The following is a 23,398-nucleotide window of genomic DNA, read 5'->3' as shown; positions in this document are numbered from 1 at the left end:
AGAAAAAAAATATGTTGTTGCCTAAATTATGTGAGTTCTGCCTATGGAAAGAAATTGCTGTACTATGTTTCCTTTCAGAGAGGGGAAGATAAGCTGAAAATGGAAAGCAATTTATTCAGGGCATGTGTGGGTGTGTGTTGGGGGGGAGTGGAGGGAGCAACAACAGGGTGTTGGGGGGGTTGTGTGTTTTGTTTTGAATGTCTTCAGGGTTTTGACCCTAAAAAAAAACCTCAGACAAAACTCCAAGGCAACTTGACGATAATGGCAAAACCCTTCCCTTGCTCCAGGAGACACAGAGAAGTGGGGGAAAGAAGAAAAAAAAAAAAAAAAAAAAAAAAAGCTAAATCAAAATAAGAGGCCCTAATATACAATGCCACATAGGTATCAAAAGCTGGAAACAATAACCCATCTGTATAAGGGAAAACATTAACTGAAGGAATCTATTAAAGCAAAGCCGTCTTTTAGCTCCTTGAATACTGTAAATACTATACTAAAAAACAGACGTCAGCTTGTGGACTTTATAAGGGGCCATATCATTCTTCACTGCAGTAATAAGTATGTAACTGCTGTGAAAACAGGATCTTGATACTATACAAGCCTGCAGTATAGCCAAGGTATTATATAGGCTTTGACACTAACTTGGACAGGCTCCATGCCTTGGTGGAAAGTGGAACTTATGACTTCATTCCAAATAGGACTTAATGGAGTTCTGCAAATATTTGGACCATCTGAACCAATCAGAATGAAACAAAATTAAAAAAAAAGTATTGTGTGCACAGCTCAGCTGATCCTGAAAGCCTTTTCGTAAATCCTCAGAGACCTGATCCATTGGGTAAGCTGTTCTCTAGAGAGCAGAGACCTTTAGTGGATGCCATGTCAGTGGGACACGCATTTGCAATACAAAGACTGCCATAAGAGGCATAATCAAGAATTATAAACCACTGTCTTTCTTACAAAACTTTCTACAAAGAAGTGCCAAACACTAGTGTTACAGAAATCATGTGGGAATGCCAAATATTCATGGCTGAGTGGATCATGAAAATGAAGGACGTGGTTTCTGAGGTGGCTGCTTCTTTCAAGATGATTTTAGTCTTGAAAGAAACAGCACAGGGAAAGGCTGAACAGTAACTGCCGACACTGAAGCTCTTTTGTGGTGAGCGTTGGGTTTCAGTTTCCAGTGATGACACATTGGTATTTTACTCTGCACCAAACGGACCCCAAACAATGTTGAGCAGTTCTCTAGAGCTTGTCCTGAAAATCTGAGCATGTCGAAGCAGTCAGAAATACATCCACAAAATTAGCAACTTTACAAAGCTTCTTTCCTGCAGATGGAGATAGGGAGACACAAATGGTGATATGACAACTAAAACTCAACCAGGAAACCACTAGCAGAATTAGGACAGACACTGATCTGACACTGAATCCAACACTCTCTTATTTCCACTATCATTTATATCAGGTTGGTTTTATGCAATGTAGACAAATCCGAACTCCCTAGGTCCGAAAGGTCCTTGGCATCCCTGGATGTCCAAATATTACAGACATTGCCTGTACCTGCACACATGCCCCTGTGATAAATTGCCAGGGCTGATGACTCATGAAGCCTTCTAACGTGGAAATTAAAATAACACTTCATTAAAACCTTAAAATTTTTCTTGGGCAAGGAACCATGACTGAGTTTCACTGAGTTTCTCTCTATATCAATAAAAACAGCATGCAAACACAGATGAAGACCATGAAATGAGGCTACTGTAATATAAATTCCTGTTCCAGCTTGTTCGCTGTATCATGTCCAGACAATATATGCTCAAGTTTATACTTGGGTCACAAAGAATCGTATTTTCTTGCAAAAGCCACATTATGGTTAGCATGGTTCCTCCTCTCAACAGCCTGAACACATTGTTCTAGCACCTCACAGAGCTGAAAGACAGGTTATTTTACCTGGTGTGAAGGGTCAGCATCATCACATACAGTTCAGAAAATAAATCATGGATTTCAAGTCATTAAAGAAAGTATTACCACCTTTTGAGAAAAAGTTAAATATGTTATTTGCCATACTGAGTAAGTCCCTACAGCTATTTTTTTCATATTTCCAGCTAAAAGGCAATGGGAATTGGGATCCTGATTACAAATAACTGGGGAATCTGTGATTTTTTTTAATTTTTTTTTTGGTAATGCCAGTTCACTGAAACTTAAACTTTTAACATGACTTACATTAATTGAGATGAAAACTTTGCTGGATAAAGATTCTCTGCTTCTGGATGAAGCCCTCCCACACTCTTCAGAACAACAGCTTAGCTGCTAAAATGTTCATCTGAGCTGTGTAGCATTCAGACTCATGTCCACGTTCTGTTTTAAAGGTGCATGAGCCTTGCTCTCCACATGAATATTCTGGCCACTATAAACAAGATGGGGTTTTTGGTTGCTTGGAGAGTGGAAGATGGTTATCACTTGTGCTTCATTTCCCGCAAGTGCCACCCTCCTCCAGATAATTTTAAAAAAGACTCAACTTATCACAACATCTGCTATTAATGTTAAATACAGTACAATCTTGTAACACCTTGCACTCTGTCAAAGGTCCTGAAAGAAATTAACATATTAGACTTTTTTAGTCTTTTTTCCGTGAGATCAGCAAAAACAGGGAAAATGGGATGCAGGCAATTAGTTCACAGTTACACAGGAAATCTGTAGCACAGCCAAGAATCAATCCACATTGAAGTTGTACTGCACTCTCATTCAAATCACAGTTCTCCCTTTTTCCACAACAGACTTACTGACTTTTCTTCATTTTAAAAATTTCAGCTTTCAAAGAAATGTTTACCTGTTCATTAACACCCTGTCCATCCTATTGGTTGTGTCTCAGTTCAGAGCAGCCAAAGTTGCAATAAAAAGCACTTTCATTAAAAGACACAAAATGTCTTTGATCTGCTGTGGGATGAAATACTAATTCAGAAGTGGAACTAAAATACTTCTAAGCTTTTCAGACAGTTTACGCCTCCAAAAAGCCAACCAGGTCCCAAGAGATGCTAATTTTGAAACAGGACAGACCATAGGACTGAGCCATTCACTAGACAGATGTGGTCACTGCTCCATTTCTCAGACTCCATGACTAGCATTTACACAAATATTCTCAGGGTTTGGGGGAGGGAGCTATATCCAAGCATTTTAAACACAATTTACCCGGAGTGAGAAATACAAACATTACTTCTCTCCCTGGAATTAAGCTATTGATGTGCAGATAACAACCCCCCTGCTGTAAAAGTAGTCTACTGTATAACTTACTGAAAGGGAATATTAATTAATTACCAGCTGGAGCATGCAACTGAAGAGTTCTAATTGCCTCTCATAAAGGTCAGATATAGCCATACATGCTTCCAGTTCACTGGATTATGACACAGGAATATTTTACCTAACAAACCACCAGTGGTGGTGTTCTTTTGTTTTATTTCTTTGCTTCATTTAGCCTGATCTCTGTCCTGCTGTCGGTGATTTGATGGACCTAATAATGACCTCTGATGCTGGTTACTAACCAGACTTTCAAAGAAGAAATCAAATATTTCTGTTGTTATTTATATCACAAAATACCTTATACTGCCAAACTGTGGAACTCACTGCCACCAAATGCAGCAAAGACTAAAAGCATAAAAGTGAAAAAGGGATACATTTATGAAGGATGAGGGTTTCTTCTTAGATTTTTTTTTTTTATAATACTGAGAGAAGCTACAATGCTGCTGAAAATCACCAGCCTTTAGACATTAAAATAGACCATCAGTCATTCTTGAAAGATTGTTTGCCCTACCACAAGCTAAAAATCTTTCCATCAAGTTAAATATATGATTTGTTTTGAACTGCTTATTCCATCCGTCACTTTTTTTTTTGCTTCCCAAGAGCTCATAGATATAGCAACTCTAGAAGCTGTACATTGTATGTACATGATGTGTCCTTTTCAACCTCATCTAGTACTCAAAACCACTTAAAATTAATTACTTCTAATTAGCATTACTCTAATGGAGATGTAGGCCATGCTTTTGTTTCTTATCTTCCAGAAAACAAGCCAGATCTGTTGCATGCATGCACAGCGATAGTTTCTCACTGAAAATAGACTCTAATGTCATACCTGGCAGGCAGAAAGGTTGTTGGTGCAACGTTCTGGGTTTAATATAAGAATTAATCTTTCTGAAACCTCAGAAGTCTTCACCACAGATTTTCACGAACTGTATAGTTGTAGTGTTTAAACCAAGATTAAGTTATACGTATAATAAACATGTCTAGCAGAAAACTTACTACCGATTACTGATGAAGAGGATCTCATTTCAAGACAGATTTAAACTTGCTGCCAGCAATGACTGCATCATCCTCCTCTTATTTACAGATCATACAAGCATGCTTGTCCCTCTTCAAACATATTTAGCCCTGCTGTAGGATGGGGATCCCACCATCACCAGACAATAAGTTATGGGTAAAGTGACCAAGAGGACAACTTGTCCTTATATGTACAGAACTACTTAAATGTACAGCTGCGGCCCCACTGAATTACCCAGCATCTTGAGCCCTCAGGACAAAGCTTAGTTGCCAAATGGAAGTCTACCAGTATTATGCATTGCTCCTCCATGGAACATTTTACCTTTGCCATGGAACTTGGCCTCTTGTTGGGTATCTTCTCCTGACCTCTTTCTGCCTAAAGATCATTCTGTCCTACTAGTTGAAGTCCATACTTATGTTTAAAACCTCTTATATGCTCTACTTTTCACAAGCCCCAAATAAATCAACTGATATTTTGCATTTGATAAGTGTAATCTAATTAATGAGCTGCCAAATAAGGCAATTCATGAATTCCCTGCACATCCAGTGAAGAAGTTCTCAGGAGCCTACCTTCCCTCAGCCTATTCTGTATACTTCTTTTGGAGGTGAAGGGACATGTTCACTATGGAAGATCCCACCAGCAGGTCAGTTCATGATCATTCTATTCTGGGGGTCTTCAGGAGAAGACAAAACATTTCTTATGGACACAGCCTGCTCTACAAGTGTGTGGCTGTGGACTCAAATTGTATTCCTGAACCACAGCTCTGTCCCTACAAACCTGCAGCAAGCTTGAGGTCAGGGTCAAGGTTCTGCAGTAGTTCCTGTCGCAGGTGAAGCCAATAATCTGTCGCTATCCCCAAAAATCCTAAGCAGCAGCAGTGGGACATACTCTACTGCTTTATTAATATCCAAGCTCTGCATTGTCCCTACTGCTTTTTACTCTGTGTTGTGTTATGTGAAAGTACTGTGTGTACCTTTCCATTCTAGCATTAACCCTGTTCAGCTTATAGTCAATATGGTGGCAATACAGAAAGGGACTCTTTCCTCACATGTCCAGCTTACCTTGTTCCCATTCCAATAACATTGTTTTCAGCTGTAGCCTTACCCCACCAGTATTTATGTCGCTTGGACTGTCTCATTCTTTAGGCAATGTGAAAAGCCACAGGAGCCCAGCCTGTGTAACCGAGCCTCCTGTCTGTCACATGCCTGCACTTTTTTGTCCTGCTCTATCTCCAGCAAGCAACCACTTACAATCTTTTCTAAATAAATTGAAGTCACCTACCATTCATGGCAGTCACCCTGCATGTTGCTTGATGATGGCAATGAAATGTCACTAACTATGCTCAAAGACACATGGAACTACCTACCTAGAGCCAGCACAGATAACTAGGGCATGTCCTTCCGGGAGCACACATAGGATTTGTAAATGGCAAACTCTGAAATGTTTCTCTTCACTGTCCACAACATGTCCACTAACTGTTTTTCCAGTAACACTGCTGCTTGGTCCAGTTCACTTCTGCTCTGGGCCCTTTGTTAAGAGTAATGACAGTTGGATGGTCAGAACAGCCACGTATTTTTTGTCTCACTTATTTAACCCCAGTCACTACTGAAAGAACAGTAAAGCTAGGAGCTGTTGGATAGGTAAATAAAGGGAATAAACAGAGACTGAGAGACTCATGGCTTTTAAGTAGTTAACCCAATATTTTGAGTGTATCCTTCAGTTGCTTTGTCTATTTCTCCCCTTTCCATAAACTCAAGTAAAGCTTTTCTTTCTCCCAGCTTCCATTTCTCTCACCTGTTACATCTGCAAAATGTTTGGGATGCCAGGTACTTTTCCACAGATGACTGAATATCATGGAAGACAATGTGACTTTCACCTCAGTTCAGGTGTGTAGCTGAAACTGTCACATCTGACTGTAATGAAAATTAAACAATTCTCCAGAACAGTAGAAGGAAATCTCTTCCTTTTCACGGCTGTCACTAGATCCTGGTAACAATTATTTACTGTGCCCGTTTCTAAACTTTTCACTGAAAAGACAGGCAATTCAGCAACTTTTCTGGATCAGTATTCACTGGCTTTTGAAAGGCCATTCAGTGAAATTCAGAATACAGAGGAGAGTGGTAAGCCCTGGTTTCTGCCAGATCTGCTTCTCACATACCAGGGAAATATGCTAGTTATTTACATATTCTTTGCTCTTGCTTATCCACCTAAGACAAATCTGAACAGTGAGAACTGCATTGTACACAGTTTTTTATTATTATTATTACATGCCATCAGCAGGACTGAATCATATTTGGATTGTGGAGACCCAGAACTTTTGCAAGAGGACAGACAAGGACAGAATATAATCTAGTGGCAGCAACTAAATCATACAGTCAGCATTTACACGTACTTCCCATACAGTGGAATTAGATTGCTTACCATTTTTTTTTTCTTAAGTACAGCAAATTACACCATTTTAGTAGGATGACAGCTGGATAAATGTTTTCTTTTTTTTTGTTTTTTCTTCTTCTTTTTCTCTTTTTTTCCATGGTAGGGTCAAATCTGCTTCCACTGAGCTCTCCCATACTCCCACAGAATGCAAGCCAAATGTGAAACACAGCATTAGGCATGATGATGACAATTTTCCAACTATCACTGTATAAACTCAGGTCTATTTTGGGTCTGATTTTTGAGAAGTGTTGAATGCTAACTTCAACCAGAGCACTAGTAGCACACCTGAAAAAGTTGGAACTTCAAATTCTACAACTCAAATTCTACATACACAGAATATCTATAGCAAATACCATGGCAAGTTTATGGCATTTATGTCTTCAGCAGTTTGAACAAACAAGCCAGGAAGGCATTTTCTGAGCAACAGCTAACCTTTCTTGTTGGAGAGAGAGAGGGAGAGGAAGGAAGAAACTAAAAATATTCCATGCTGTTCCCATGGGGGGGCAGGGAAGAGAAGACTTTTTCAATTATACATAAATAAATACATAATTTCAAGGCCCTGACCTAAAATAACCTCTTATACCAGGATAAATAAATGTGTCTGTAACTGTTAGCATTGCAGCATGGAAAACATAAACCAAGTAAAATGAATGATTTGGAAAAACTCCTTATCTCCTCTTATGTCTGCTACAATGTGGTCTTTTAGGTATCGTGATTTCAAGCTATGATAAAGGTATACCAGCAGAATTGTGCAAACATTTTTCCTTCCTTGACAACAGATTTATCCTTTAAACCACCACAAGAGTGACTATAAGAAAAAAGAAATTTTAAGAGGAATCCCTCACATCATTAAGGCTACTATATTTTTTCTCAAAGTAACCACTTCAGAATATTTGCTATAGAAGGGAAAATATCAAGGAAGAAAAAAAAGATTACAAGATTACAGGAACTTAATGATAAATCATACAAAATGCCCAATATTTCTTCTCAGGTTTGCTGACTTACAAAGAATAACGGGGTCAACATCAACAAATTTATACTTATGTGAGATGAGAAAAAAAGCCTAAATTCATTATATGGAACTATAAAAAAATAAGATGGTGTCTTATATGAATCTCAACTTTTATTCTTCCAGTAAGAACACATTCTCTGTGTTAAATTATGTAGAAGGAAATATATATCATCTTAGGCTTTATTTTACACAGTATTAACCATGTTGCCCAAATTTGGGAGCTACTTCTTCAGCCTACAACACACATTAACAGGTGCCATTAATTAAACAGCTCTTTCACATTGAAAAGACCCAAGCATACTGCTAATCAGGAAATGTGTGCATTTGCTGCATAAGTGACACTCTTGCTGCACTTTGTTGTTTCCCATTATGTCCTGTGCTTTTCATAGGACAGTTTCCGAATTTACTGCTCTAAAACCTACTTGCATTAATAACAGAGTAATTTTTGAAGCCATATGCCTGTCTTACATACCTAGACTAAAGATATTGGAATGACCCAATGTTAGCATCAAGCTAACAAATCATCCCAAACATATGAGCATGAAGTCATTCTGTTAACAGAAAAAGGAACAGATGCTGGTGGGAAAAAAGCAAGTTAACTCCCCAGTTGCTGGCAGTTTCCAAACATCCAGCTGAAGGAGTCCTGCGGTTTGCAAAGGGCAACATCCTCCCACTGTGACTTACCAGTGTTACAAGACTTCCACTGAGCCATAGGCTAGCTGAAAGCAAGTCTATTTTCAGAGAATTCATTTGAGAAATTCCACGTCAGACTACACCAGGATGCTCCTGAACTAAGGAAGTCATGCAGTCACTTAGACCAAAAGCAACCATGGATTGCAGGCACTGGGAGTGAACCAAATTGCATCTTCTGCCACAGCCTATTTCAAGGAGTTGGTCTCATAGCAATAATACAGGAGATAGTAGGTTTCACAGAGCCTTATTCTTGCCCCCTTTCTTTTTGGGGCCATACAGCTGCTTTCCTAGTTTGATTTATGGTGAGTTCAGAGAATCACAAAAGAACTTAGAGTGCAAAGGGCCTCAGACAGAAGAGACCTGTTCAAAGCAGAGCTAATTTCAAAGTTAGATCAGGTTGTTCAGGTCATTTTCAAGGTTTGAATACCAAGTTAAATTAACATGTTCACTGAAGAGCTGAGCTCCTGCCACAAAATTCTAAAGCATTGGTAGGAAGGGAAACAATTTTCTGATACACCAAAGACTTCAGATAAAGTCTAGTCCTCCAGCTTCAATGTGACTTTGGGTGGGCTTTGCCCTGTGGCCATAAGATATCCTCATCACTTAGCCAGCAATACATTCGCACTAAGCACTCAAAGCCCCACATAGCTTCTTCAGCCTCCTACTGTCTACTTTTGCTTTTAGGCTATCACACATGCTGTGTGCATTTTTCAGACTTCCCAAGAGAAACGAGAGTAGAAGCACCCACTCATGCACCCACCCACACTCCCTCCAAAAATTTCATGCAAAACTGGGAGAAAAACTCTCCTAAAGTCACAGGCAAGACTCATCAGACTGGGACTCCTTACAAATGGCTTCTCAAATACTGCAGGAAATCATGTTTGCTGCTCCCAGATACAGCGTGTGGAATAACAACTCTAAAGAAGGGAACTTATAAGGGACATGTTAAATGCTCCTTATAGCTATAAATCTATAACCAAAACACTTTAATATACAAATCAATAACAGACTCTGAAAGTATTTCAAAGAGGAAAAAATATTGCATGAAGATAGAATTGAAAACAATACAACTTCAACCCACCCACTTCATTTATTATGAGACAACCACGTGCTTGGCAATCTTCATACAGAAAGGATGAACCCCAAAGGGCTTTCATAGCTCAGATCAGACAATACAAAACCAAAAACCCATGCTCAGACAACACAATGGTGTGATCTTCATCTGGTATATTGTATCACTAAATAAGACCAGATGAAGATCCGTTTTCCCTCTTCTTTAGGGAATATCTACCATCCTCTGAATATCTCCATGTCTATCTTTCACTTTAAAGCAGGAGCCTGAAGAAATGAACACTTCCCTGCAGCAAGACTTGCAGAATTCCTATCTGAATAGAACAGAGGTAATGCAGCCTCCTGCTATTAGAACCTCCATACGAAGTGTTAAATGCAAAGAAAAGACATCAGGGTTTTTTGAAGAAAAGCCCTGCTAGTTCACTTTAGCTGAGAAATAACTGCCTTTCAATCTTAACCAAGCTGAAACTACACTTCACAGTGCAAAAAACACAGAACAGAGCAACCCAAGAAGAAGCAGTAGGTGCAGGAACTTTCATTCACTTCAGAAAGTTTTCCCCAAAGGCAACGAAGACTCCAAGTTTTGCATTTACATCCTTCTTCTGCTTCGTCCCTGGTAGGCTAAGGTAATTATATCAAAAGCTACAAAAGCAGCTTAGACTCTTCCAGCAGATTTCATATATATCTTTTATATATACACACACATATATATATGAAATTATATTATACATATTAATTTTTATATTTGTCATTTTAACAGGAGGATGAATTAGAGGTATAGGGTGAATTGCACTCTCTGGAAGCTGGAACTGTAGCTGAGTTTCAAGCAGGGTTTATAGCAGTAAGATATATATATAGCAGCTTGGGTTTGGATTGGAATTTTTGCTTAGAACTCTGTAAGAGTCTGAAGGCAAGCATGGGCATGGGTGTGGAGGAGAGAAGTATCTTACTTTATATCGAGCTGCACAGTATCAAGCTATACTTTTTATGGTGACATTTTTCTGACAATGTAAACCTCAAGGGCAAAGCTCAAAGAGAAACTCTCAAAGAAAAAAACCCCAGGTCTCACATGTAGACATTATCTTCTTTGATGTTAGATGAAGCCAGCACGGGACCAAAGTGGGAGTTTGTGAAATTGAGCTGCAAATGGTATAAAGACTGCAGTAAAACTATGGAAAGTTAAAGTCTGACTAAGGCTAGGGTTCCCAGGGCATTCTGAAGCCTAATGTAGGGCTGGATGCTGCCCTCAGGTTAGGAAAAGGGAACCGAGCAAAAGGTCATGCATCAGTATCTGTTGCTTCTTTGTTGTTTCTTTGTTGGAGAGGTGTAAACCTTCTCCAGAAGTATATCTGGGACCCTCTGCACCTGGACTACAGCTTCACTGGTTTCAGCATTGACCTGTCACCTCAGTCCAAAGGACCTGGACTCCTTAATGATTGTGTAATGCACAGAAGTGCCTTCCACTCCATCACTACTGTTCCTTGCAGCAAGCTCTCCCAAGTCTGGAGACTTCACCACAAAATCCATTCCTACAAGAATACCTTAGAAGACAGAAAGGTGCAGCAAGATAAAACAAGGAACAGTCCCTAAACAGAAAATATATTCAGATTTTTAATATTGCTTGGAAAGGAAAAGGAAAATGGAAAGTGGAAAAGGAATGTTGTATGCAGCCAAGGCATGTGTATATAGTATAGGGAAAGGTGTGAGAGGATGGCATGGCTAGTACATTGCCACAAAGTTTCCTAACTTTGCTACTCTTTCAGGTAGAGAGAAATGCATTTATATATAAACATAATTAATGACAAGTTCTTTGAAAATGTAAAACAATTTAGATCAAAGATTTTAGAACCAAGGAGTTTCCTGGCTCCTATCCTCATATTCAGTTTACTAGTTTTTTCATTCATCAAGTAGATGAAAAATATAATTGACAGATACTAAAAAAGTAATTGCAAAGGATGGAATCACAAGAAAATTCTCATTTTTGCGTATTGGCTGTTACAGCGCAAGGTGCAGATAAATTTTCCTTAGAATTTTTAAAACCTGTTTTTCTATTGCAGAGAAGCCTTTCTCTAGGTCTGTTTCCCATAACAGAAAATGTATAATCAGTTTAAGGATTATAAGCACGTACTCCTTTTACAGATGCTCTAAATGCCTCTTTCCAGAAAGCTGCAGTGTGCCCATTATTGCTTCACTACTTGAGCTTGAATAATCTCACTTGAGTACATAAAGCACAATCAAGTCAACATGCAGCTATTCTAGGATACAAGAGAAATCAGAAGAGTACAGAGTAACCCCAAATATCTAGGAAAGCTCAACATAGTTATTAGTATTGTCATTTTTGCTGGGTTTGTTTGTAAAGAAGCTGTAGGACACAGCTAGTCCTGTTTGACTGTACCTTGGAAAGAGATTTGCCACCAATTTTTCCCTCAAAGAAACACAAAAGTAAATAACCAAACTTGTTTAACTCTGCACAATGTGTGTGCTTCCTACTAAAATCTGCTGAACTTAAGGTTTACAAATTAGTCTCTGGAGGCAGGAAAGGCTATAAAAAGAAAACAACTTGAATTACTTTCCAATAGTAGTATGTCTAAGAGCTTGTAGGATTGTGCAGAAGGCAGTAAGCTATTGCCTGCACAGTGAGGACTCATTCTTAAAAATGCAGACTGCATCCAAAGCTACGTGTGCTGAAGTAGCACAATATCTACTTTTTCTACCCTTCTGGGGATCCCCAGTATGAGCTCATTTACAGGTGAAATAATTGAGCTGACAAATTTTGCTTTTCACATTATTATTTGATCAGTATTTAATGAGATTATGTACTTTACTATCAGTTGCTGGAAAACAGCACTGACTAACAGCAGTTTTCTAAACCTTGACAGCAGAAATTTACAAGTAAATACATCTGAAAGCATGGTCTAGTGCTTGATCTAATTCCTGCAGAACATACAACTAGTAGGAAATCTAGAGACAATCTTACAGGAAGGAATTACAGAAGTGGCTTATATGTTGTATGCAAGTCTAAATTCCAGCTGATAGTGAGGCATGAAGATTATCCTAAACAAAACCAAAATAAAGTACCTGAACTGGGGGAGGATGTCACCATTTGTATTCTGTCTTCTTAAGACTTTACCTAGAACTCAATATGGTATCATGGGAAATTCATACCACAAAGAGGCAATCTAAAATATGTGTTTTGGGTAGAGGGTGCCATCGGTGGTGACTGAATAATGATTCTTCTGATGCAAATTAAGACAACTGCATCTCTCATTGTCCACCTTGTACTGATTACTGGCAAGGTAGAAGACAGCAGAGACTGAAAACACATTAACACTTTCCAACAGAACAGCCTTTATTCCTTGCAAGTAACTACTCCACAAATAAGAGTGAAACATTCACTATAGCTGTTAGTTGAAGCTATTCCTTTAGATCAAATCATTGGTGATTTGTTTTTAGTACTAATGCTTTCAGGTATGAACCTAGAATGGCAAAAAGTGGCCAAAGCAATCATGGCTGTAATACTGTGTGAATGCTCCTCTGTAGATACCACCCACAACCATGAAATTTCAATCCAGAACTGAATCTCCTTTGAGAACCATGGAATGTTGACTAGCAAGTTGTGCCACAGGCACATAACTTCAAATGCACAGACATATATGTCTTTCACCTATTTCTTCAGAAATGCTTGGCATCAGAAACAGGTGGAATGAGTTTTCTGATACAATAGTGACTTTCTGCTACTGTATTGGGAACAAGTACAAAAGACCATAGTCAAAGTCTGCCAAGATAAATGGAGTGTGCCTAGAATAATGACTGATCTTCATTTTAGCAAGTGCCATTTGTTTATTTAAGACAGTCCACTAATCTCACCACCTTTGGAGCAAATTAGGCAGCTATGACCTTCCATCACTTTTAGACTAGGAAAGGTATCTGAGATTAATGATTGTGAACAGTTGCCTCAACCTGCACTTCTTGACCTTCTAGTTCACAGTGTTTTCACTTGCCACATTACAAAGCATAGAGCCCTTACTTCCCAGGAAACTCAAAGAACCCAACATCAGCAAGACAGAGCTTTCTGGTGGCTTGTCCTGGATGGCTGGCAGCATTTCGCCAAGTGAGGAACTGGGCCATTTGTGGCTAAAATTAGGTTACAAATTCTTCAGGGAAAGTTAACTTTCCTCTGAAGGCAAGCCTGCAACAAGCTTCTCTGTCAATGTAAAACAATGATGATAGGTGGATGAGGTAGTAGGCTGAGAAGAGAGATATGTCAACACTAATCATCTGACTGCTGGTGAGTGAAACAATGAATAACATGGGACAGTTAAGTTTTCAAATAATTGAAAGTATCTACAATGTAATGAATAGACATCTGGCAACAGTATTCTGTTCCAGTTAGCACATCATTTTGGGTAGCTGGAGTTCAGCTAATGGACGTTGCACTATAAATGCATTATAAAGATTTTCCAGTATGCAGCTTCTTTAACTCTGGAGGTCTTCAAGATTCTTACATGAAATCTACTGCTAAAAAAAAAAAAAAAAAAAAACAAAAACAAAACAAAACGTAATATAGTGAACCCAACGAACATATTAAATATGTTAACGTCTAAACCTTCCTGCCAAGGCTGACTGGTTCAGGAGGTAGAATCTGTGGTTCCCTAAGATGGCTACAAATAGATCCTCTCCCACCAGAGCTGAAATCACCAGCTGAGCCAGTCAGCAAAAATGTAAAGCAGACATTAATCAAAGCAGTCTGCACCTTCTCTCCACTGCAAGCTCTGTGTACCAGCAGGAAGAAGAATGGAGAAAACACCAAAGACAACTCAGCCTAGACTGCTTTTACGCACTTCCTGAATTACTGCTAGCTCTGAGGCACTGCAACTAATTTGTTGCTATTAACTTCCCTGTGTGATACATTTCGACCAAAAGCAACACACATGCAAAGCACCCATCCGATTGGTCTGACTGAGGTTTTCTTTAAATACATGGTAAGAAACCTAATCCCCTCCCCCAAAGAAAGCAGCAAACACAACCTCAGAATGACCATCATCAGGGTTTCAATCTGCCATCTTCACTATTGACATCTAAACCTCCTCTTTCAGCTTCTGTTATATGGACTTACATGTAAAAACTGATGCTCTCATAGCATGACTTCTGCATTTTGGAACGCTAACCAGCAAACCCACCACACTTCATTTCCCTAACATACATTGTTAATGAGCACATGCTATTTGGGCTATCTTTGTTTCTGACTGTTTCCTTCACAGACCAGCAACAGCTTTCCACCACACTACATTTGCAGGAATTTTTCTTTTGGTTTCTCAGCAGTTGACGCAACTTGCCAATGCACTTGGCCAGTGTGGTACATCAGCCTCTGATTAACTGCCCCTCTCACTGGTTTATCAGAGGTTTGAAGACCCTGAATGAAGAAGTGTTACATAGAAATTGATAGGAGCAGGTCTTCATTTCCCCGTGCAATACAGAACATTTATTAGAAGCTCTGGAAGGCCTTGAACTACCGAGTTTTAAGATACAGATATTTGAAGACATCTTGAAAGATTTCAGCAGTACATTTTCTATTCTAAGCAACCTATGAAAGTTTTTAAAGATTCCTTAAAATATTTCCATGATAGCTTTTCTTCCAACTCAAAGAAAAAACAAAACCAAAACACATCCAAAACTGAACACGTAAAATATTCAAAATAGGCCAATGCATGATTTTAACTTGTTAAAATTCTCTTCAGAAATCACACATGCATCCATTACTTATATTGTGCCATATTCATGCTGATAAAAATCCTTACACCACTCAATCATGTTCTTGAGTAAAAATTAGATAAACACATAGTTCAAATCTAGATGTATATCACTAAGTATGTACATGCACACAGAATTTACTGGAGAGCTACTTCAGTCAGGACAACAGTAGTACCTTCTTTTTGCTGCAGTAAATCTGCCATTTCTTCTCTGGAGGGAGTGCAAACATAGCCTCTCTGTTCTTGTCTGTGAGATCCAATTCATCCTGCAGATTGTGAAAAACAGAAAGAAAAGAAAAAAACCAACAGTCAACAGCTGTATTGGTAACTTCTAACAGTGAGAGGAATCTGGACTGGGTATGTTGACTAGCCTTCAATCAAAAGGCAGAGGACTTAGTGGCTCCCAAAGACTACAAAGATTACTAGTTTCATAATTTTTACCTTACTACTGCAAGTTCTCCCTGTCAGAGCAGAAGCTACGACAAGCTATGAAGAACTCCCATGTTAAACTTCCATTACTAATGATTAGTCAATGACAGGAAAGATCATGTGAAAGGCATGAAGTAAAAACTGAAAGGACTGGTTTATGTGACACAGACACTCCTTACAACTCTTAGAAACTAAAAATTCAGTACACCTTTTTCCTGGCCTGCAGTACCAGCTTGGTCTTCTGTAAAAGAGCAATGAAATCACTGTGTCTTTTAAACAAAGGTCATGAGACAATTGTCTAGTAGCATACTGTCAACAGCAACCTACAGGTTGAAAGGTTGGCCCAGATGTTTGTCCTCTGAACCACACAGTCCACCCCAGCAAAAAGACAACCAGCATTTCAGATGTAAAGAACATATGTCCACACAGCATCACATCAGTTCTTACAGATCAGCAAATTCAGTGTCTCTTAAGAAAAGTGAATTCAGTAGAACACACCATTTTAGAACCTAGCCAAACTTATATTTGTAAAATGAAGGATAATGTTGTGATCTGGAACTGACTCCCAACAAGCTCCCTCTGGATACACTACTGTATTCCCCAGCTTGGGTTTCTCTTCTGTAACAAGTGGATAACAATAGGCTCTCTTCCTACAGAATGTGTCTCTCATCAGACCAGAGGCTGCTACTTGCTCTGTGTTTATTCATCACTGACCAGAACAGGGCTCCAATCACAGCTGTCAGTTTCAGGTGCTAATGGGAATTAAACAAGAATCGTCTTCATAGCAAGCAGCCTGCATGAGTAGAGACAGATGAAGATGTCTAAATGAGAGTTTTGGGAATATAAAGACAAGCTTCCAATAAGGTTTCAATGAATCAGCTTTGGCAGGTTTTTCTTTTTCCTATATATTTTAAAGTGTTTGGAAAAGGAAGCGTCCAGGGGTTCAATATCAAGATGACATTGCTGCACTAAGAACACTGCACATGCAGGTTCTGGCACCCACACTAACCTAGCCCAAGCAGAGACAATACCTCTTTAACTCAGCCCAACAATGGCTCATTTGGAAAGCGTTCAGGGCTGGGAAACTTGTGAAAACAGTGAGCTAAATTGCACACTGAGCCTGGTAGCGGCTGCTGACAGATTTAAAAGCCCATAGAGATTTCAGCTGCAAAAAGGTACAAAAGAAATGCAAACAGTAACAAGGCAAGGTCAGTGCCAGCAGCCCAAGGTAGAAGAAGCTGGAGGGTTTTTTAAACAAGAAAAAGCTTAAAGGCAAAAAAAAAAAAAAAAAAAAAAAAAAAAAGTAGCTGTGCAAAAAGAGTGCAAACCATGTGGAAATGTTTAGGGTGAGTTTCCAAACAAGGGGGCAGCCAAGCAAGGCAAGGAGTTTTATACTTGCTACACACAATTAGAAAGCTCAGGCCAGGATCACATTCTTGGGGAGAGAGGGAGAGTGAAACGACATGTAAGGTCTTAAGACAAGTGAAGGAATGCTGTTGGAGGTCAAGCATGTGGCAGGGAAAGGAGGGGCAGACAGGGAATCAGAAATGCCAGGTTTAGAAGAACCACCAAAGAGGCCAGAATACACACCTGAAATGAGCTGGCCAGGCTCAGATAAATTCTTAGAAAATTTTTTATTGTTTTATTGAACTGCTTAATGAGCTTGGCCTTTTTGGTTTTGGTGTTGTTTGGGGTTTTTGTGGGGGTTTTGTTGTTGTTGTTGTTGTTTTTTGTTTGTTTGTTTTTAGATAAAGAGCAACTAACTACTTGGTTTTCTAATCCATACTGCTCTTTCTGGAGTCTGGTGCCTGATCGAACAAGCAGCAAAAGTTCTTTCTATAAGCTATGCATAAAACTATACAATGATCTCAACCAATACAGTCCAAGACAACCATTTCATCAAAAGAATGCTCCGGTTGACTAAAACTACCCCAAAAGGCAGCATACTGACACTTCATAGCTTCTAGACACTGTCTTGGACACTGGCAGTATCAGGGACATAAAGAGCACTCTGCCTTCAATGCGGCAATAAAAATATGCAACTTCCAGTCATGTAATTTTGCATCCTGATAGCATGGCATTCTTTTCAGGACAGAAGCCTAGAAAGGTAGTTTGAAAGGATGTAAGATCCAGTGGGAACAAAGTGCATCCACACCCTACTGTATTGTGACTCAGGGAGGGTAAGTTAACCCAGAAGAACTTTAGAAGTCATCACCTTAGCTCAGGTAACATCATAACAAGGAAACTACTCAGGGTTCCAGGCATAACATGATCACCAGAGGCAGACCCAAACACACCTGACTGGAAAATAGCACATGGAGGGTGCATTACCCTTCCTTTTGAAACAGCTAGTGTTTATCTTTGTTAGGAGGCAAAATGCTGCATTCTAACCCCCAGGTCAGATGGGCAGGTAGCAAGCGTGAATATTCAAGCAGTGAAAGAGACAACTTCTCCAGAATGCAAAGCAGCAGTCAAGCTCTTCAACACCCTTTCCTGAAGTTAGCCTTCAGCCAGTGTGCTCCTTAACTGAGAGGAAGAAAGGAGTGGAAGGAACTGAGGAAGCCTACATGACCCCCTCTACCTACACCATTAATCGAATCCCACTCTATAAAGCACAAAGAAATCCCTGCAAAATACAAGAGACACGAACCCTCCTTCTGAAACCCTCCAAATCAGCTTACCTTTCCCATCCTCATCCCCTTTCTATAGCAGAAGATCAGAAGACCACTGTGACTGCACAGGAAACCCCTGGATCTAGCTAAGAAATAAGATCCTGGATGAGGCAGACCATTTTCCTATTCTGACTCAGGATTCTAACAGAAGACACATAAGGGAACTTGCTGCCTTGGAAGGAAGCAGGAGGAAAACCAGAAAGAATAAATTTCAGAAGGGTATTTTGGTCCATTAACAGGTCATTCTGACCCAATGGCAGTGGCAGATCTGTCAGTAATGTAGAAATTCAGACCCTAGAGTTAGCTCAGTGACAGCAAGCAGCTATTGAAGGAGAAAGGAATTGCAAAGGTTGGCAGGAAAGGGGAAGAACTACAAACTCTGAATGCTGTCAGAGTTGGAGCCAGACTGAGCAAACCAATGTGACAACACCCAGGGAGCAAATCTGAGGGCCGACAAAAAAGGTTCAGCCAGAACAAAGCAGGGAAAATGCCCTCCTCCATCACCTGTGCCAGTTTCCCAACAGAAATGTAGTAACTGCTCTTCTGTGCTTTGGACGGGTGGCTCAGTTCCAGCAATTCATGCCAGCATGACCCTGCACAATGGAGCTCAGCTTCCTGGCTCTTAAAAATACTTGAAGTTGCAAGTGTTCTCATGAAACATAGATTAAAAAGATATTTGCCAAGCTGACCTGAGGGAGATGTAAAGTACCTCCAGTTAATATTCCTTATATTTCTCTCCTTTATCTATTTCCTATTTTATTTTATTTACTGAGAGAGGGATACATTCAGTTATTTTCACTTTCATGTGGGCTTTTTTTTTTTACTTAGAGAGATTGAATTTCAATGATAAAACATTTTAAATGTACTGGAGCTGGATTTGAGGTTCAAATATTTCCAGTCCAGTTCTCAGGCCAAAAGGGAAAATGGCCTCCATTCAAAATGGCTACAATCCAAGGAAATAAGAGACAGAGAGAAAGAAAGGGAACAAGAAGGAGGAATGGGTAGGAAACATAAAACCAGTATTTTGTGGGATTTAAAACCACATTATGTCCCTTGTTTTCGGGAGCATTCATCAAAGCGTCAAAGCTGGATTTGATGCTGGGTAGCCATCAGCTCAATGACGGTATCACTCATAGTGCCGGAAATGCTGAACAGAGAAGCATTTCTCACCAGGGGCAGCACTTTTCTCAGTGGTGTGACATGAAATTAATATAGAGAAAAAGTAATACTTTGGGAATGTAGAAGAGTGGTTCACTTGGACAGAGAACCATCAAAGGAGAACCTTTAACACCTACCAACATGATTGCCTCTCTAAAAGAGCCTTTAATGCCTACCCACACCTCTACTGAAATGTGTGTTGCATCTCCACCGTCATCTGTGGAAAGATGGGACAGAGTCACAGAACAGCTGCTCCTTCACCAGTCTACTTCACCTGGCCTTGCAAAAAGACTTACATAGGAATTTTGCAATTTAAATGAGGGAAAAATTGAAACAGTTTGAAAGGTATGTGAAGGCACAATGAGGCTTCTAATTTTCAACATATTGATGCTGAAGCCACAACAGGGGTAGGATGGAAACCTCAAGGCTATAAGTATACACAGTATCAGAGCTTCATGGCTCCAGCATCTCTTGGTCTCAAATCAGAATGCCGGAGACCAAAACCCCCAATCTTGGTTCTCTAGGGATATTTGCACGCTCATGGGAGCTTTCCTCAGTTCCAGTTTCTCATTCTACTTGTCCCAGTTCCACTGGCTGCTGGAATTCCTGGTCACCAGGCAGCTTCCTACTGACTTAAGGTCAGACAGCTGCTTCACTCTGTAAAAGACAAAAACCATCCAGCCCAAAACAACCAATCAGCCTTCAGAGGCTGGTTGGGTTGGGGCTTTGCAGTGTTTTTTGGGATGGGTGTGCGGGGTGTGTGTGCTGGTTTTGCTTTGTCTTGTTTTGTCTTCATAAATGTTTAATGAATTATGCACAACATTTACAGCATGAAGCATAGAATTCTGAACATGATATGTTTTATTTTACTGCAGACAATGACTTGGTTAATGTGGGCATAACGCATATTTTGCCAGGAGGGAGAGGAGATTTTTATTATTTTCTTATGTTTAGTTGGATACCTGTCTTATTTCATCAATTTCTTATAATTTCAGCTACAGATAGTTGAAACTTTAATTTTTGTCTGTAGTTCACAGTCTCTCACTTACAAATGCTCTTGAAAACATATTTTTTCTATAGCCATCTATAACAGGCCTGTGTTTCATATTTAATGGCTTTTTTTTTTATGACTGAGAGAAGTTAATGACATCTAAAAGCATATTCTCATTTTTTAAATGTTTATTTCTGCCTACAAACATATTCATGCAATTATTGAGGAATTATTATGGAATGAAATCCTTTTACCATCCCCAGAGGGAACAGGTTTGACATGAAATCAGTCCTTAATTTACACCACAGAATCCAACACTAAAAATACACTGGCAAATAGGCTTCATCACTTCTGCTGTTCAGAGATGCCTGTTTTGACTGTCTGATCACAGGTCTATTGCACTGTGTGGTTCTTCAACAGCACACGGGTACTCAAGCAAAAGGACAGGCAGGACACGACATCAACAGGCATCATGGGAACCAAATCTTCACATGACACAAACTGGCAAAGCTCCCCAGAAAGGTTAAACTTTAGTCTCCCTTGTTAAACTCAAAATGGAAGCATAAGAACTTCCAGAACAGATGAGACTGGCAGTTATCTGACCTGTGACCTGCACCAAAAGCTTCAGAAGGCTGTGCAAGAGCCCTGCAAGTACAAAGCCATAGAGCAAACTCTGTAGATGGTCAAACACTTCCCAACTCCCTACCTCAAAAAACTGGCTGATTCTGTGATGCAGGTGAATTAATGTCCCTTTCAAGATGGAGATAACATTAGTATTTGCAAATTTGGGGGTTTTTTTGCTCTAGTCACATCAGCATTATCCTTAATGGTACTTTGTGAATCATCCAATAGGGAACAAAAACAAAAAGTAGGAGGATGCCTTTAGACACTCTAGAAAATCTCTATGATTTAAAGACTTTTCATTTTAATAACTTGCTTGCACGCTTACCTCAAAAATTTAGGTTCCAAGGGTATGTTCATTTTTACATTATGACATTACACAACATGAATTTCAGTTAAATGTACCACTTATCTTGCTTCCTGTTCACATCCCCGTTCCTTCTTGTTCCCTTTCTCTTGCACATACCTGCCTTTTCTTTTCCCCCCTCTCTAAACTTTTTCACATTCTCTTTGACCCTTTTTCTGTCATGCACAAATGCACTGTCGCTTATCCACCTCATCAATCATTCTTTCTCAGTCTCTTAACAGCACCAAACCCACCCAAGTTACAAAATTAAGTATAACACCCTGTCTCCAGTATAATAAATTCACTATACAGTACAATACCTGCTGCCTCAGGTTCCCCAAAGTAATTTATATGGATGTCTGTCACCATCTCCCCAAAAGGGCCATATTCCAGTTTCACTGATGCTCCCAAGTGGCATAGCACAGCTGATGGCCTTGTGCCCTGGACGAATTTATTTAAATGTTGTACAAAGTAAACAGCAATTATGACACACCATGGGATGCCATCCAGCATCCACTGGCAGGCCACAGAGAAGATTCATGTTCACGTGCAATCACTTGAAGAAAACAGTTGACGGTGGCTTAATCAATGCTGAAGTACCACTCAAGCTGACATGAGATAAATGGCACTGATGTGTCTGGGAGTGCAGAGGAAGGGGAAGCAGTGGAAAGAGATGAGGGAGGTGGTTGTCAGCAGCAAGCTACAAGCCTCTGCAATAGAGAATCCAATCCAACAAAACTATTATAGCTCTAACAAGTGAACTGGATAGGACAACATTGCTAGCACACAACTTACACTGCCTGAAAGCTAGTTTTACATTAACAACAGGCCCGGGAACTTAATTTTTCAGTTCATGTGCCTATGCCAGGTTCTGTTGGCAGATAACAAACAGGTTGGTCTGATGGCTCTCATTTGAGCTGTCCCTCTGCCCATTACAGAGGGAGGTCAGGGAGGAGCAGAGACAGTCATCACAGGTCCAGAGGCAGCTGTCCAGAAAGCCACTTCAGAGATAACTGCAATGAATGAATAAAAAATTATTTGCAAAGAGACTGAGATCTGAAGAAGAATTGCTTGTGAATCCTTCAAGTGAAGAGGTAAACCTTCCCTATTTAATCACTGTGTCCACCTCCAGGGGACAGTATAGGATTGTTCCCCTACAGTTTTCCTTCCATCACTTTGTTCAGTCCAGCTCATTAGGCTGATATGTAAGAGGCAGCCTGCTGGAAGAGTGCTCATTTCCAATACTGAGATCGATAAGGCATTCTGAAAGACTGCCTGTCCAAACTGTCAGAGAATGAGGTTCATTTAACTGCACAAATTGCCTATGCTTACATACAAACTGGAGCAGTAAGCAGTACAAAAAAAGTACCACTCAGCAAAGACCCCTAAAAAAGAGAAACATTTCACAGGCTTTACCTAATATGCAACTGCAAACAGCAGAGCATGATTGAGGCAGGCATTGAGAGGAGTAAAACAAAGCCTCCTTCTCTAGACATCTAGTTCCTATCCCTACCTCCTCAGGGCTGTGCTTGCCACAACTGCATGGCCATACCCACAGCAGAACTTGACAGCAGATACTCTTTCAGCAGGCAACAGCACTACTACCCACACAGCTAGCTCATCTCCAGATGCAGCACATTGGTTAAAAGTTCCCACCTGGGGAACGGATATATGTCCCAAGTCCACTGATAACCCACAAAGAAAAAGCAAAACAACAAACCAACCCTTCCCTCCCCTCAAGCTCTTCCATTTTATCCTAATCCTTGGACTTAAAAGTACCCTTTGTAAAGCACACAGAAACAGAACTCCATATGAGGCTGGGGAGTAACATTTTCATCGTTTTCCCAACTGGTAAGAATTAGGTGGATCACTCCAGAAGGTCATTGATTTTCCACACATTTGCATACACATAGTATGTG

General features: G+C 39.9%; 1 protein-coding gene across 4 annotated transcripts in view; it reads right to left on the bottom strand.

Annotated features, from left to right (window-relative positions):
- The window catches only part of DAAM2 (dishevelled associated activator of morphogenesis 2), a 206,246-nt gene that overhangs the window by 84,767 nt on the left and 98,081 nt on the right, over window positions 1–23,398 (bottom strand). For all 4 annotated transcript variants that reach the window (XM_037405734.1, XM_037405735.1, XM_037405732.1 and 1 more), the window contains one exon: window positions 15,439–15,528. In XM_037405734.1, coding sequence (XP_037261631.1) covers window positions 15,439–15,528 — 90 coding nt within the window. The remainder of the gene's footprint in view (window positions 1–15,438; window positions 15,529–23,398) is intronic.

The sequence above is a fragment of the Falco rusticolus genome, chromosome 12, assembly GCF_015220075.1.
Source record: "Falco rusticolus isolate bFalRus1 chromosome 12, bFalRus1.pri, whole genome shotgun sequence".
NCBI classification, from domain to species: domain Eukaryota; kingdom Metazoa; phylum Chordata; class Aves; order Falconiformes; family Falconidae; genus Falco; species Falco rusticolus.
The sequence above is the reverse complement of the archived record's forward strand: the minus strand, read 5'-3'. Positions and strand labels throughout refer to the sequence as shown.